General features: G+C 31.6%; 2 protein-coding genes across 2 annotated transcripts; both read right to left on the bottom strand.

Annotated features, from left to right (window-relative positions):
• Positions 1-3811: 3811 nt before the first annotated feature.
• LOC148620592 (carboxypeptidase inhibitor SmCI-like) lies at positions 3812-9420 on the bottom strand. Its single transcript, XM_088574272.1, has 6 exons — positions 9089-9420; positions 8182-8275; positions 7398-7445; positions 6495-6659; positions 5089-5247; positions 3812-3878 (listed from the first exon to the last, which is right to left on the bottom strand). The coding sequence occupies exons 1-6, from the start codon at positions 9296-9298 to the stop codon at positions 3871-3873; spliced, it is 684 nt and encodes a 227-aa protein (XP_088430398.1). The 5' UTR covers positions 9299-9420; the 3' UTR covers positions 3812-3870.
• A 2640-nt stretch (positions 9421-12060) lies between these two features.
• LOC148620591 (BPTI/Kunitz domain-containing protein-like) lies at positions 12061-15814 on the bottom strand. The gene is made up of 4 exons (XM_088574271.1): positions 15547-15814; positions 13227-13389; positions 12455-12610; positions 12061-12178 (listed from the first exon to the last, which is right to left on the bottom strand). The coding sequence occupies exons 1-4, from the start codon at positions 15781-15783 to the stop codon at positions 12171-12173; spliced, it is 564 nt and encodes a 187-aa protein (XP_088430397.1). The 5' UTR covers positions 15784-15814; the 3' UTR covers positions 12061-12170.
• Positions 15815-17375: the final 1561 nt, after the last annotated feature.

The raw sequence follows: 17375 nt of genomic DNA, 5'->3' as shown, positions 1-17375 counted from the left end.
CGGTAATCAAAAGAATGTAATCCAGGGACAAAGACCAGACATTGAAAACAGACAAATAGGAAAATGCAATGGCATGATTATTTAAGCCGGAGAATCATTTTTTAAGAAGACAATCTTCCACAATTGACGAAATAGATTTGAGTCAAGGCAATGAACTGAGTAATTACACCTAATCAAAAAATTATGCGTATACTACAACATGAATGTTACTTACTTGGCTTAACACATTCAGTTCCACAACTGACCTCGCAGCATATTGTTCCTTAAACAAAGACACAAGAATTAAGTAGTAGATAAGACTATGTCAGACACAATTAATAAATGATAGGTTTTCGTTTTTAGTGGAGTCCGAGTTGCTCATTTGCTTTTGTTACTTTGTATGTATGATTTTAGTTACTTTATGTTCTTTGTTGTGTATGTCTGTTTTCCATGCCTGGTCTTTGTCCCTGGGTTTCATTCTTTTCAGAGCTAAAGTAAAGTGAAAATTTGTTAAATAAATTCACAAGTACACATGCAGCCCCACCAGGTATTTATTCTTCTAATTTATAGATGTCTAATATACTTACCTGATGGGCAGTTTTCATCCTTGTGCATACAAACATCATTACAGTGAAAACAAACAATCTGTGGCAGAGGGAGACAACCCGGCTTCTTAAAAAGAAAAATAAAACATCGAAGACCTTACAGAGTAAACGGAGACATTAATAAGACGATTTTACGGAAAAGTTAAAAAAAACTATCAAACAAAAAATAAAACACAAAACACAGACATCCCCCATAACAACAGTATTATATCTCCATCACCTTGAAAATATTTTTTCTTCAAGGATATTAATATACATACATTCATCTAACTGCAAGGTAAGACCAGTGGCTGATATGGAAAGGAGTCTTAACCAAAAAAATCAATGTGAAAAAAATAATGACTAAATGATTTAAATTGTTTTATGTAAATCATTCCTTGTCCTGACGTTACCGCTGATTAGAACAATATCATGAAAATGATTGTTAATCATCACTGGTATAGTCACCTCGCAATAGAAGAGGGGGTTTAGCGCTGTACAACCTATGATTTCGTTTGAAGTGCCTGTTCCAAGTCAGGACTTATTCTGCACCAGCTGCCCCAGTGGTGTTATATATTTATTTTGCCAGATTCATTAAGGACTTGAGTTGACTATGACACGGATTAGTGTTCGAATTATTTGAAGTGTTTATCTATTTTGATTTAAAATCAATTCGTAAACAAACATTTGTTTAATTCAAAAAATAAATCAACAATTATCATTAATTAAACAGTTATTTAAAGTAAAGTAACATAAAGTAACTTAAGTCATACATACAAAATAACAAAAGCAAATGATCAACTCGCACTCCACTAAAAACTGGGAGAATGGACCAGGTGCACCGGTAGGGTAAGCGTCCTCTGCTTTTTTAAATACACCCACCGAGTTGCTCATAAAAAGTCAAGTGCGGGGTAGACGAAAGTGGAAAGGAAAACCATGACACATTGAAGAAATCAGTTTTCCATGGCGCAGATGGATACACGGTAACGATTTACGAGTTCATGATGACTTGACTTAGTTCTCTTCGCTCCTTGTGGAGTATAGGGTACCTACAGTTTTTCTCCATCTCACTCTGTTTTGGACCGTTCTTTTCGCTTCACCCCAGCTCTTGCCAATCTTCTCCAGTTTCTTCAGCCTTGTTCTTTTACAGCTGTGAAGAGGTCTTCCTTGCTTCTTTCGTCCTTGTGGATTCCAGTCTAGCGCTTCTCTGGTAATGCTGGTATTCGGTTTTCGCCATGTGTGGCCAACCCATAGTCGCGCCCTTTTTTTAATGTGGGTATCTGCTGGATCTTGGTTGGTGCAATCCAGAAGTTGTTCATTCGTATTTTTTCTTGGCCACCACACTGAACAGATATGTCTGATAATCTTTGTTTTCCTGTTGTTATTTTAAGCCCTATTTTCTTTCCGATGTCATGATGACGACTATAAAACTTTTGTAGTGATGACTTCAATCTTGTAGCAACATAACCCTGTTCCAGAAGCCTATTTGTTAGAATTCCAGCGCGATACAAAAAGTCTGCGTAGTTTTGGCAAGCTCTGGCATAACGTATGAGTTGTAATATGAACACTCCATGCAGAGGTGCTGAAGAGAATATACATTAAAAATTTGAATATCGGATCCTTTACAAATAGATATATTAAAAGCAATCGACCAATTCTTCGAATTTTATTTTTAAATTAAACATTTCCGTTTAATTATGAAGTAGAAAGTGCAATTACTTTTTGGAATCAAAGTTTTGTTACGTGTAAAAAAGCTTAGTAAATATTTTTCGAATTTTAAGTAACTGATACCCCTGGAGCAAAAGCTTTTCTGATAGGAATATATTGCATTCAATAAAATCAGACACTTTATAATAAATACGAGCAAACCTGACCATTTGTAAAATGTAAACACCGTAAAGGGGGGTGCTTAAGGAATATCACCATCTAAAAATTGTAAATTAACATAAGAAAATTAAACATGAACAAAATATATGTGAAAAAAATATTATCCGCATTATCGATTTGATTTTTCAGTACCATTTGACATTTTTTTTTAAACAAGAATAAAAAATAAGAACAATAGATAAGTGAACATTAGCCACCTTTAAAAGGTAAAAAGGAATCAATTACAAATAAAATATAGATAAAATGTAAACATATTAAATAAAATGAGTTGTTTGTCTTATGGTCTTCCTCATTGGCAAAAAGTCTTGAGGAGAACGACTTTTTTTACCTTTATTTTGAGCCACTTTACAACATATATGATTTTTCAAAATAAAAAAAATGAAGCCAATTAAAAAAAATATAACATGATTTTAGTTAGACAAATGAGTTCAATGAGCCATTTTGTCTTCAAAACCATACATTTGTGTTTTAATGCAGACTTTTATTATCGAGTTCTATGGAAAAACTCACTATTGCTGCAACAGAAACCCAAATACCTTCAATTTTCCTCGTATCAATGTCGAGCAGATTTTTTAGAGAACAATGCTGTATTACTTATTATTAAATAACTACAGTTTTAATACAACTTTATATCTTTTATTTCAACATTTAAACTATATTGGGTTTCAGAATGGTACTTAATATTGTTTTAATTTACATTTTGTACATAAAAGTAAAGTAATGTATACTTTGTATATAGCTTTTTATGAGCAGCTCCGCGGCGGATGTTTCTGGAAAAGCAGAGGACTCTTTTTCTACGGCTACACGTGGGCCATGCTCCAAGCTTTCGGAGTAATCCGAGTTACGCTCATTTACATTTGTTGCGTTGTACGTATTAATTTGGTTCGTTTTGTTTTTTGTTGTGTGTGTCTCTTTTCCATGACTGGCTTTTCTCCCTGAATCTGATTTCGTTAGAATCTTCGTTCCCATGATTAAGCTTTGTATATGCATTCTCCCAATAAAAGATTATATCACTCTTTACGAATTCCCAATGCATTAAGGAACAGAAACTTTAAACCATATATGAAATTTATCTTTGCATGTCTTCATTCTTCTAAATCTTCTTTGTAAGTCATATGTCGTTTGGTTAAGAATACTTAATTTTCTTTCCGTGATAAATGTTTCAGCAATTTGTATCTTATTTGTGATCATTGTAGTTTTTCTGTTTTGGGACACGCTAAATGTTTTGTTGTTGTTTTGTTTTGTTTTGTTTTCTTTTTTTTTCTCATATGTACCAAATAGGTATATAATACCAGGGAAAAGAACTAAGGTGTGTATGCATTTAAAAGCGAACGAACAATTTCTTACATGTAATAAAAAAATTATTTCTACTGGATTTAATATTTATTGAACAGATTACTTCGGTTGACTTCTGTTTCGTTTACACACCTGTAAGAAGATGTATCGAAAATTAAAAGTGTTTTTTTTTTAGAAAATGTAAGATCATATTGAAAATAATTTTCTTAACTGTGAAATTATATATCTTTTTATATATATATATATACATATATATTAAGATGGTTATAATAAATGGGCATTTCTGATAATAATCGAATATGACTTTTATATTAGTTAAAATTTATGATCTAAAAGGGAAATTTCAAAAATATCAAAGAATAGTAACTTAACGCGTAACAATAAAAGTCAACTTAGGCCTAGGAGCAGATCATGCATTGTTAAGTACACATTTTTTATCTTCGGATGTTATATTTTTAGGAAACGTAATTAAAGTTTTTGTATCAATATTTGTACTTTTGATAAAATCATATAATTATCCCCCACTAAAACAACCAAATCAAAGCAAATCAATCACGATAACTCTTCCAAACTGCTAATTTCATGTACAATCTATATAAATTATATCTCAAAAGCGCAACAACCATATGAAAACCCAAGACTGGTTATGTAGTCTGTATCTGATTCTGAATATGATATAAAAAAAAATTTGGTGGGATTTTGACATGCATGAATTACCTCTAAACATTTTATCATATAGACCTATTAAGCAACTTAATAACAATAATAAAAATGTATCGATTTTTTGGGGGTTTATCACATGTAACAGAATTTGCATAATTAATTGTGCGTCCCGGTAACAATCAGGCAGTTGGTGAAAAAAAACATCATTTTCATAGTGTAATTTGACTAATTATCAGATTCAAGGAAAAAAATATTTTCAATACCACGTTGGAGCATTGAGTTATATTTTTTTTGTAATGCACTTAAAACCAACATTTCAAGGGCAGATAACTCTGTCAAAATATCATTTTTCTAATATTCTATTGAAAAATTTCTGAGAAAAGCCAGTGATGCAGATATCAAATGTCTTTTCAAATAGAGAAAGTATCCTTGAGTGATATTATATTGTCAGATCAATGGGGTTTTGACTTGCTTTTTGAGTTTTCCCATTTTGCATGATTCTTACAAACACTAATACTTAATTATTTTTAAGTTACATTTTATAATTCTTTTGAAACAGTTGTAAAGTAGAATTGCCCAAAATTAACTGTTATTGTCTTCATTAGATTGTTTATCTTTGTGTTGGTTTTGATATGAAAGTATGTAAAAAGTGTAATTCGTGATATACATTTTTACGTACCACATATTCTTTCACAGATCTTCATCTTTTTGAAGTTATTTGCATTTCCCTTGCACCCACCGTAGTAAAATTTAACGCATTTCCTTTTTATTTTGCTGTAGTAATATCTTGGTAATTTTGCACGACAGGGAGAACCTTCATCTGGAGCTAAGAGACAACCTAAAGATAGAAATGTTTTATTTGATAGAAAATATTTTTTGCATGACTTGAAGAGACTTGTTCTCCTTTTTATTGCGAGTAATTTAAATAACTTAAAATCTTAATGGAGAATTAACAAACTTTCCATGAAACTTTGAGGAATATCCTAGGCAATGATTTGAAGTATTAAATGCCCGTATTAATTTATCGTTTAATTACCCTACAGAAATTCATAAGGTAACGAGTATTTAATCAAGAGACGACCAAATCCATTACTTATTGTTGACTACGAATCGATAATTAAAAAAAACTATAAATTTATCATAACATCAAATAACGCCAATCGCAATAATGACGATATATATATATATATATATATATATATATATATATATATATATATATATATATATATATATATATATATATATATATATATATATATATATATATATATAGTAAGTCTAAAGGAATCTGCCAACCAGCAAACTTAATGGGTATCGGATCGTCCAGTCGTGACGATGCAGCACAAACAAAAATAATTATATAAGTCTAAAGGATTGTACAACGATACAGATAAAGATGTTAACACACTATAATAAAATATGTCATGGGCAAAATTTTCAGTCAACAAATGACCGTCTTCAGTGCCTTAAATAAACTGAGTGTGTATGAAAGTAAATGGTCTGTGAACACAACGCACTACCTAATCAGGTGATTACCTGTGACGTATAAAATTTTACCGACAGTAACAAAGATCTTGAACATTGTGCTATAGACACACGTTGTGTGTTGATCTTGAATATTGAACTATAAACTAAAAATATTTACAAACACTGTTATAAGAAACTATACAAAATAGGAAGAACTTATCCAAAACCCCTCCGCTTCACTGGTTAAAATATCCGAAGGCTCCATATACAAATCATTATCTGTCACTGCGGCATTATATCCTGCCATACATAATCCAAATTATCAAAATTCTTCGTATATTCCAATTTCAATTTAAATTCATATCTATGAACCTTTTTATTTATCTTTTTTGTAAAAAAAAATATTCCAAATTTAGAATTTAATTTGAAACTTACTTCATTATACATTGACCTTTGAAATAACTGATACTATTTGAACTGTTTGTTTAATTTTATACGTAAAAAGTCACACCCCATTTGCAACTACTTATAACCATATGTACATGTAATATAATATGTATTTGATTATATCCAGAGAATATAAAACATTTAATGCTAAAATATATGAGATATTACGGCAATGGCGTGTGTTCCTGATGCACTGTCTCCTTGTTTTGAAGTTGTTCACATTGCCTTGACAGCCTCCATATCTGAATACCCGGCACCAACCACTTGATGAAACATACCAGCGCCGAATATTAGCTCTGCATGGTCCGGGATCCTTCGGAAGGGCACATGGACCTAGTTATTCATGCACATATCACTAATGAGATGTCGAACTTTGATGACAAACACCGTTATAGAAGATGCATTGATCTTCATAGTTTTTAGAAAAATAAAGCAATTAACAATAAGTATTCATTAAGTATTGTTTCAATGACCTTACAACGATGCTGTTATGATCTACAAATGAATGTAAAAACGTTTACCTGTCAACAAGGGAATCAGTTTTTTTAGGAAGTCACTTTGTTAAAATAGGAAAATACTGAATAGTTTACACCAGGTTTTGTCATTAAAAAGCACACACACAAAACACACACACACACACACACACACACACACACACACACACAGAGGTAGCTTATGAGAAACAAATTATTTCTCTGATATTGTTTAAGAAGAACAGGACGCGTTTAAGATCATTTGTGTTCAATAGCTCTAGTAGATAGATAAATTTATTCTAATTTCAATTATTTTGCATTTGTCAGATACAACAATTACGTATTTCAGATAACAAATGAGCCAAATTTCTAGTGCATTTATACAGGTTCCGAGGCATTGTATATCATTTTCATTGCTATTGTTTCCTACCCATAAGCTATCATTTTCCAGTATGTTTTATTCACATATTTATGTTGAAATGTGTTTCTGTCTTGGTTATTCAAATGTGTACGTTTTGTTACGTCCGCATTTACTTTTTTTACCATTTATTTCACATATAATAACAGATATATTTTTGTATGAGATGGACATACGTACTTGGGTTGACACACCTAGTTTCACATTCGGTTGGACAGCAAATTTTACCTATTAACCAATACAAAATTGGAAGAAAATAAAGAAACTGCAATAACAAATGAAACAAAAAATAAATAAACAAATATACGATCATTGTGATATTTTGTAACATTTTGTCAGTTATCAGTTTTTCATACATTTCCTTCATTAACATTTGACCATTGAAAGTTAATCATACTTTGGTAATTCTAACAGTAAACAAATGTAATAATGAATGTGTTAAGTGAAAAACTGGTTTGTATTTTAATAAGTATGTTTAACCTATTCGTGACCATGTGCACATCGTCATTGACAATTGGTAAGTGATATATATCGAATAATATGATGAGGATGATTTGTTTTATTTTAAACTAAATGATAGATTTTGCAATTTTTTCACTTCTATTGAAAACCGAAGACCGGTGACAATTTTGATCGCAGTTTGTTGTGTTTAATAACGGATAATCGCTTCATGTAAACTTCAAATTTTTCATTGTAAAGCAATAAGCTTTGAATTATAAATATAAAATCCACATTTTATATTCCGATAGGAAAGCAAAGGTAGGCGAAAAGTAATTAATTTGATGTGACATTTGCGTTTTTAATAAGAATGTGTAAACATTTGAGACATGAAACAAAAGAATCCGTAATATCTATTATACAATCAGCGCTCACGTGATGTTAAATTGTGCGTTCTAAGCTTCTCATCCCCCCTCGCGTTTGAAATCTTACAATAATATCATAAATGCGTGTATCTGAAACAAACCTCCATGACAGTTTGCATCATTCATCTTGCATCGATTGATAAACTTGGAACAGCCTTTACCGTCTCCGGGTGGAATACATCCAGGTTTCCTAATCTGTAACCGAACATACATATTCTGATTTTCTGATACGAATAAGAGTATTCAAAGGAACCGAGAACCTAGCGGAAACAAAATAATGTAATCCGGGGGAAAAGACCAGACATGGAAAACAGACATACACAATAAAGAACATATAGTAACCACCATAATACATAAAAAAGTAACAAAAATAATTGAGCAACTCGGACTCCACTAGGGAGCATGGACCAGGTGCACTGGTGGGTTAAGCACCTTCTGCTTTTCTAGAAAACCCGCGGAGTTGATCATAAAAAAAGTCAAATCAAGGGTAGACGAAAGAGGAAAGGAAAACTATGACACGTTGAACAAATCAGTTTTCATTGTGCAGATGGATACACCATAACGATCCATGAGTTCATGATGACAATCATAAAACTTCTGTAGTCAGGACAACATAGTTTAACTTCAATGAACAAAAGTACTAAAATGCATCAATTATGAAAAAGAAATACACATATTTCAGATACGCTAATGAAGATTCGATCAAACCCAATGATGCACTTTTGAGAAAATCATACATCCAATCCACGCTAAACTCAACCAAATCTTAGCAAATCAAGAACGATAACTCCTGAAAACCGTTAATTTCATGTACAATCTATATGGATTTTATCTCTAAAGAGCAACACCTAAATAGAAATCAATCAAGACAGATATGGTCTGAACCTTATTCTGACAATAATTACAAATTAATTGCATGGATTTTAGGCATGCACGAATTACCTCCAGTCTGATTTTTTTTCATACAAACTGCTACTTTTAACTATATATTAAATTCATTTTCCTTACCGGATACACATGCTTTGGTGCTTTCGTTATTATTGAGGCAGTTGTAGACTTTAGTGTAGCTGTTGGTGTCGTCGTTAGTGTGGTTGTTGGTTTCGGAGGTGTCGTCGGTGTCATTGTTGTTTTCGGTTTCTTTGTAGTAACTAATCTTCCTCCATTTACGATAATTACATTTAAAGTTAATAACAGTAAAACAATTTCCATCCCATTCATTCTTATGGTGTCGATTCATAAACAACAATATGCATGTTTATGACTATGATGTATTCATTTTTCTTTTAAATTTAGCACCTGTGTTCCTGTGGAATGTTTATCTCACTTTGAATCAGATTTGTGAATTGTACTGGAATAACACGTAGGTTCCTTTTTAAGATAGAAATGTTATGTGATATATGAGGATTACAAAGAGCGACGAAATTCACTTGTTTAATTAGTATTATCTTTCTTTCGTAAATTATACATTTGTTTGTTAAATGTAATATAAAAAAGGAAAGCAAGGGAAGCATGGTTCGAACAGTAATTAAAAAAAACACAATCTAAGGATAACGATATCAAACCTTAAAAGTAATAAAATATAAAACTACAGGTTTACTGAAAACATAGAAAATTAACTTAAACAGATTAAATCTGTAAGATTAAGGACGGCAGAATGTTGAAAGAATGTCATTGATTTGTCAATGAATGATGCATAACGTTTATTTTTTCTTGTTTATGTTACCCTTTCCTCATTTATGTTTGTTTAAGGTAAAAATATTTTAACTAAACAAATAATTGAATAGAAAATTAGAATAAGTAAGAAAGGGTGATTTACAGATGCATGGCAAACACTATAATGCATGATTCAATCACGTGATAATTAGATCCAGTAATAAGTATGTTCTTGTCAAACATTGAAACGAGTTCTTGGCAGTTCGATACCTTTTACTCTGCTTTTTTTTATATGAAACTGTTTTTTATGTAGTTGGAGTGATTGTGTATTTGTCTCCTTTTTTTCTGTTAATTTTTCGTTTTGTTTTCATTTAATTTTCATGCATCTAAATTGTTCATTCCTGACGTTTCGGAATATTTTTAAGGATACCTTATTCTCTTTCATTAATTGTTAAAAAAAACAAATAGTAGAGAAAGAACAACAACCATGCTTCCTCTACGTGTACGAATATTGTTACAATGACATTTATCTTTTATATTTGAAAGCTTTTTCCTCGACATGACCCAAAGACAACTTTTTTTCACAAAACATGTTCGTAACAGAACGATATGTTGCTACGTGTATTATAAATTGAGATCAAGGACATGGTAAAAATAAGTACAAAAGAGTAAATCGTCTTAGCAGAACTTTGTTTATTAAGTAAAATATAGCTGCGCAACGTGTTACCCTATTTTCATGATTATACAAATAAAAAATAGACTGCAGCTTACAGCCACAGGCGAGCAATTATCATACAACGTTGCAACAGAGTAGCCCAATTTTTTTTCCTAAGATATTCCACGAATAGCAATAGTTTATATGTGGAAATGCATAATTTTGGAGAGAAAAAAAACACACACACACACATTCTTACACATACACAAACGCAAATATGTCTCACTCATATACTAAGATGTAGACACAAAAGAAAATTATTAAAATGTTTAAGTATTAATATGGTTTTATCTTTTGCGTTTCATGTTTTTAGTTGAGCAACTATGTTTCTTATCATTACAGGAAGACTTTAATGATATACATAATTTTTTGCATTGACTTACATGAAGTAATCCTCTTTGTTTCTAGTGGAGGATAGGATTTCTACTGTCGATCACCGTCTGACTAGCAGAGGCCGCTTACCCTACGGTGCACCTGGTCCATGCCCCCAGTTTTTAGTGGAGTCCGAGTTGCTCATTTACTTGTGTTACTTTGTATGTATGATTTTAGTTACTTTATGTTCTTTGTCCCTGGATTACATTCTTTTGATTACCGCTATAACCTTAGTTCCCTTGATTACTCTTTCTTGTTGCCTTATTCTAGGTCAATATTATCCTCCAGCTGTGAGTTACCGATTACCATATCGTCTTTTCATCTGAAAGTATGTTGTGTACCTTCTATTAATCTTAGTGAAATGCTCATTGTGGTTGTTACCAAATTTTATTTATGAGTCTTAGGTATTTGTTTGGTACATACCAAGATTCTTTGCTCTAATCTTTCACTTCGTCTCGAATATAATATCCGTAGAAGGGAACTAATTAAACCTCAAATTTTCAATGTTCCTCTTTGCACATTTGATCTTCACACTGTCTTGAATATTGCAAAGAGCGAAACCCTTTGCTTATTCTGCTTTTGATGTCCTCGTCTGGTTAGTGTTTCCGGTCCGGTCTTGCTCAAAATACCGCCTCAGTGTGTGAAGCATTCCAATTTTTCCGGTATAATCCCTCGACTTGAAACTGGCCCCTTTTAGAATTTTACCTTTATTAAATTGAAACGCAAATTCTTCTCCTCCATAACCTAGCTCATGTGTCTAAATATTCAATATGTCAACAATACCAGAATGGGAATTTTTATATTGTTGTTATAGATTCTGACATTCATCTAGCTTTCATGAGGAGTAGTTAAATAATTTTTCCTTAACTTGTGTTATTTTATCACTATTAATGTCTGCATTTTTTGTGATAAGTTTTAGTGCATAAATCTCATTTATACTTTCTTGTTTTATCATTATCGTGATTCAATTATGTTATTTTTTTTTTCTACAACATAGAGTAAACGTATTAGATATATACTTTTTTAAAACTTCAATAATCGTTAATTATGTTGCAACTGCAATCAAATTCACTTAAATGCTACGTGTGCATTAACAAAAACATACATAATACATTTTTGATTATATAAATAATGTAAATAAAAAGGATTGAACGAATGTTGTTTTCTGATTTTTTTCACTTAATATCTCCATTTTTAATTTCAATTTTTAGTCAATACTTTAAAACATTGCAACTGAAAATCTGAATACTGATGCATTTATTCATGGCAGTAATTTAGAAACAATTATTCAATATGGTTGGTGCTGTTTATTTATACTTTTATCTTGGAACCTGCATGTTTTCCTTACTGTTATGCACCTGAAATAAGAGGAAACCCAAATTCCGTGTAAAGGAAAGACGATGTAGAACAATGACAAAAAAATTAAATGAAAAATGAACTACATATATACCATACACGAAGTCACAAGCGGTGTTGGAAGAAAATGTTTTTAATTTTTATTCATAAGAATTTCAATATAAAAAAATACAGTGAACTGAAACATTTGAAATTACATATTGCCTCACTTATGTAATTTTTACGCGAAATATACAGATAATCGAAACCACTTTGTTAGCCAAATCATTATTACTTACCACATGTTCTTTGACAGCGCAGTCTGGATCTGAAATTATTTGCATTCCCTCCGCAACCACCATATGTGAATTTGACGCATTTTCGTTGTGTCTTACTATAGTAAAATCTCCTTATCTTCGCTTTACAAGGTCCTGGATTTTTAGGAAGCCTACAACCTTCAAATGTATAAACAGAAAAAAAATAATTTTATTTTGATTGTGGAGATGCTGAAGTAAAATCTCGTTTGTTTTCTATGCATCACAAGGTCCTGCTTTTTTTCTGAAGGCTACAACCTTCAAATGTATGAATAGTAAAATTATTTTAATTAGACTGTTCAGACGCGTCCATTGCACAAGACTATGCATTACTCCTACCAGAACAAGCAAGAAAATGTAAATGATACACGATTTTTTAAAATGATTTGTACTTATCTATCACTATAAAATATAACTCGCATTGCTTTTAAGTCAAACTGAGTACGTAATGTTTCACGTCGTAAAAACATGGGATTAAATAATAATAATAATTAATGAAATGTAAATATGTAAATCGTTATTATTATTTTCATTTTGAAATTAGATTAAATACTTTTTAAATGTATATTTTTAAAATCGTATAGGTAAAATTAACTCACAGATTGTACAGAAGCGTTTTAAAAGAGAGATTAATTATCATACATTCGCTGATAATTTTAATTCAAATGTATTTTTCACTTCATTTCATGTTCTTTGTCTATTCAAAGAAATGAAAAAAGTTTAAAAAAAAAAAAGAAACAATTATGTAATTCATTACGGCAACGCCTTGTGCTCCAATAACAAAGTACTCTCGTCTTAAAGTTGTTAGCGTTTCCTCTACATCCTCCATATATAAAATGTCTGCATCGACCAAATGGCGTAACATACCATCGTATCAGTCTCATTTTACATGGTCCTTTATCTTTTGGGAGATTACACACCTAGTGGGATGTATAAATATTTAAAATATTTAAATTCAAGATTATTATCAGAATATAATAGCATTAAAACCTATGATTTTTTAATATTGTATATTTCTATGTCCCATACTTAAAAACATTATACATTGTTGTTTCTACAAAAAGATGGTACACCTAGATACAAATGTATAGTTCTTTGTATAGATTCCTCACACTTTGCACAAAATAATTCCAAATCATCTTCACAATATATAGAGAAGAAGATGTTTATATTGTTTTATCGACAACATTTTTGTACACTGTGGTGGACGCTATTTTCAACAAAAGGTGGGCCTTCCAATGGGAACAAATTGTGCTGTTCTACTGCTGACCTATTCTTTTATTTTCATGAGGCTCGCTTTATAGCTGATCTAATCCGAAAGAAACAACATCAATTATCTAGATTTTTAAAGATAGTTTCTGCTACATAGATAACGTATTATCGTTAAAAAATCATAGTTTCGAGGATTCGATACATTGCATCTACCCCAAAGAACTAGAGATAAAGGATACTACAGACACTGTAAAGTTAGCCTCATATCTTTATCTACACCTAAAGATCGATGGTAAAGGAAAACTGTTTACCAATCTTTACGACAAACGTGGTGACTTTTCATTCAGAATTGTCAACTTTCCTTTCATCTGTTGAAACAACACTTCAGTACTTGCATATGTAGTTGTCATATCATAACTCATCCTGATCCATGCTCCCAGTTTTTAGTGGAGTCCGATTTGCTCATTTGCTTTTCTTACTTTGTATGTATGATTTTAGTTACTTTATGTTCTTCGGTGTGTATGTTTGTTTTCCATGTCTGGTCTTTTTCCCTGGATTACATTCATTTGATTACCGCTATAACCTGGTTTCTTTGATTACTCTCTCATACATATTGCCAGAGCTTGCCGCAACTACGCGATATCTCGCTAGACTTCCTACAATTAAGCTTCTGGAACAGGGTTATGTTGCTACAGGATTAAAGTCTTCATTACAGTTTTTACTAAGTTTTGTTCGGTTGTCATCATGAACTCGTGGATCGTTACAAAGTATCAATCTGCACAATGAAAACTGATTTGTTCAACGTGTCATAGTTTTCCTTTCCTCTGTCCTCTAACCCAGACCTGACTTTTTATGAGCAACACGGTCTGTGTTTCTAAAAAAAAAGAGGAGACGCCTTCTTAGGTACACCTGGTCCATGCTCCATTTTTTCAGAGTTGCTCTTGTTACTTTGTATGTATTATTTTAGTTACTTTATGTACTTTGTTGTGTTTGTCTGTTTTCCATGTCAGGTATTTGTCCCTGAATTACATGTTCTATTTTGCTTGTGTCCATGTTCCTTGTCTATTCTTTATCTTAAGGATACATGGGAAAATGGACACAACTTCATGAATCTAAGTTTCCTTGATTACTCTTACCCTTAACTATCAAAAAGTGTAAAAAGTGTTTAATATCAATTTATTTGTATGTCTTAAACAACGGTTTTTATTATTTTTACTTTTTACAAACAACAATGTTATAACGTAATGTACATTTTCCTTATTTTCATTTGTTATGCCATCGTAATGTGCGTTGGACGTTAACTACCGCTGGTACAGTGACTATCGTGACTATCATTATGAAAATTAGTATTATGAAAAACTACCAAAATGACTGAGTATTCAAAATGGTAGATGTCAAAATAGTTTACCAAATTACTGATGTAAAATCCAAACTAACTCCGTCAAGTGAAACCGTTATAAATCAAAACCTGCATATACTGACCTATCCAAGCCTGATACGCTTTGTAATACCTTCATACTGTTTTCAATCCATTTTAAACCTTTGTAAACCAAACACTTTCCAATCGAACGAGTGTTTCAGTTCCGTAGAAGTTTACATTTTGATTGGCTTCTCGTACAAGAAATAATGAAATTCAAACACTAGAAGAAGGAAAAGTTTTTGTAATGAAAAATCAAAAAATCAAAAACCTCAATTTGAATAGTGAGACTTTTACCAAATAAAGAGAACTAGAACTAAGTAATGTTTAAAACGATAAAATAGCTCAGTCTGTCTAAAAATATCTTGTAATTGGAAAATTAAGTTGAAACATCATCACTTTAAAATTAATGTAAATAATTGTTTTACATAAAAAAATAATTTCTTACCCCAACTCTTGTGTTTGTCGCTAGAGTTGTCGTAGTTGGTGCCATTGTTTGTGCCACGGTCGGGGCCATTGTACTGGTTGTTGTCGTTTGGGTTGTTGTCGTTGGGGTTGTTGTTGTCGTCGGTGCCATAGTGGGTATGGGTGTGGACGTTGTTGGTTTTGAAGTTGTCGTTGTCGGCCACCAACCGCCATTTACAAATATGGCATTTACCAAGACTAATAGCAAAACAATCTCCATATTTCTGATCCAGATGCTCTCCAAAAGTTCAAAAATATATATACATATTCAAGTACTGGTATTTGCAATAATAAGGCAAATTGGAAACATGCATTTCATAAACCCGATGGTCGACAATTTATTTTTTCTCGTTTGTCTTCTATATTTGAATGACCAGTAGTTGATCTCTGCATCAGTGGATATGTTCAAAAATAAAATCAATAGAATGTTAGAATATTGAGGTTATCACTGATATAATTATCTACCCCTATTGTTAATTTGCAAAGAAATTATGACAGATTTATCAACAAGATAAAGGAAGTCTTATCTTTTTCTTTGATAATTTTAGAAAAAAGGACTATTACAGTACCATATAATATTTCAGTCACTGCCCGGTTTTTACAGAGACTGACATTTAATATGTGTGAATATAAGCAAATTCTTAATTCTGTTAAATATGTTACATAATATCGTTCACGCAAACAGTTTTAGTAAACAACTGAAGCAAAATTAACCACAAATATACAACCAATAAACAGAAATATGTGAAAAATATATCAAGGTATTTTTAGTAACATACCTAGCACAGGTCTTATTAATCTGTATCAATCTTCATAAACACAAGTTCAGTCCATTTTCATTGCTGCAACCAAACATCCTTACTCAACATCTCCTAGCAGCACTGAAACGGGAACAACTGGTGACGCACTTTAACTAGATAAATGAATAAACCATTTTATGTGTGTTAATATTTCATGTTGACAATAAATAGAGGTTAACGCTTTACTGATAATTGAATTGAAGAATTCATTTTTGTCTTCCTTTTTGTTGGAATTCATGGTTAGAAAAGGAGTTTCAAGTAGTCTGATAAGTATCTTCGACTTAAGTATTTAGAGTAGTAAAATGGGATCTATTGTTCATGTTGTTCCTTATTCAATACTCCCGAAAACGGTTTTGTAACCGGCGCACTATAAAAGTATTTTCATTAATGGGTATCAATTTTAATGCTAATGGGAAGAATTTTCAGTTCGTAGATTCCTGCATTCGTGGATTTGACAACTTTATCATACATACGAAAGGAACATTTTCTCTAAGTTGCAAACCAAATTTAGTCGTCTACCAAACTCACAAACACCAAGAAAATTAGTAACCACGTACAAATATATTTTCACATTTATTCGTGTACGTTTCTGTTAGTTATGTACTTCCACAAAAAACTTTGTTAGAAATGGACATCTGGTGAAACTTTTGTTGGGTATGCAAATGATTTTGTAAATGTGACTTCCTTAAGGAAAAGTATTTAAACATTAAATACAAGGATTAAACTAGAGTTTTGAAAGAACATTTGAAGCCAGAAACGATGTACGGAGTGATGTATTATTTTTCCTCAGCCTTTCTTCTCAACCTTATCGATATCTTGGTCATTGGTCAAATCATGGGTAAAATAACACTCCAACAAATAAACAGAACGTTTGACGGTTGCTCAAAGGAGCGTACATCGCAACCTTCTCAAATATTGTCAAATTTCATAAGATGGTTCTGAAAAACGTTAGGCAACTTTATAATAACTAGAGGTAATAATTTAAGATTAGAACGATTAAAATTAAATTTAC

This window comes from Perna viridis, chromosome 3, assembly GCF_037379345.1.
Source record: "Perna viridis isolate PV_CMFRI_1.1 ecotype Kerala chromosome 3, ASM3737934v1, whole genome shotgun sequence".
Classification (NCBI taxonomy): Eukaryota; Metazoa; Mollusca; class Bivalvia; order Mytilida; family Mytilidae; genus Perna; species Perna viridis.
This window is presented reverse-complemented; position numbering and strand designations above follow the sequence as displayed.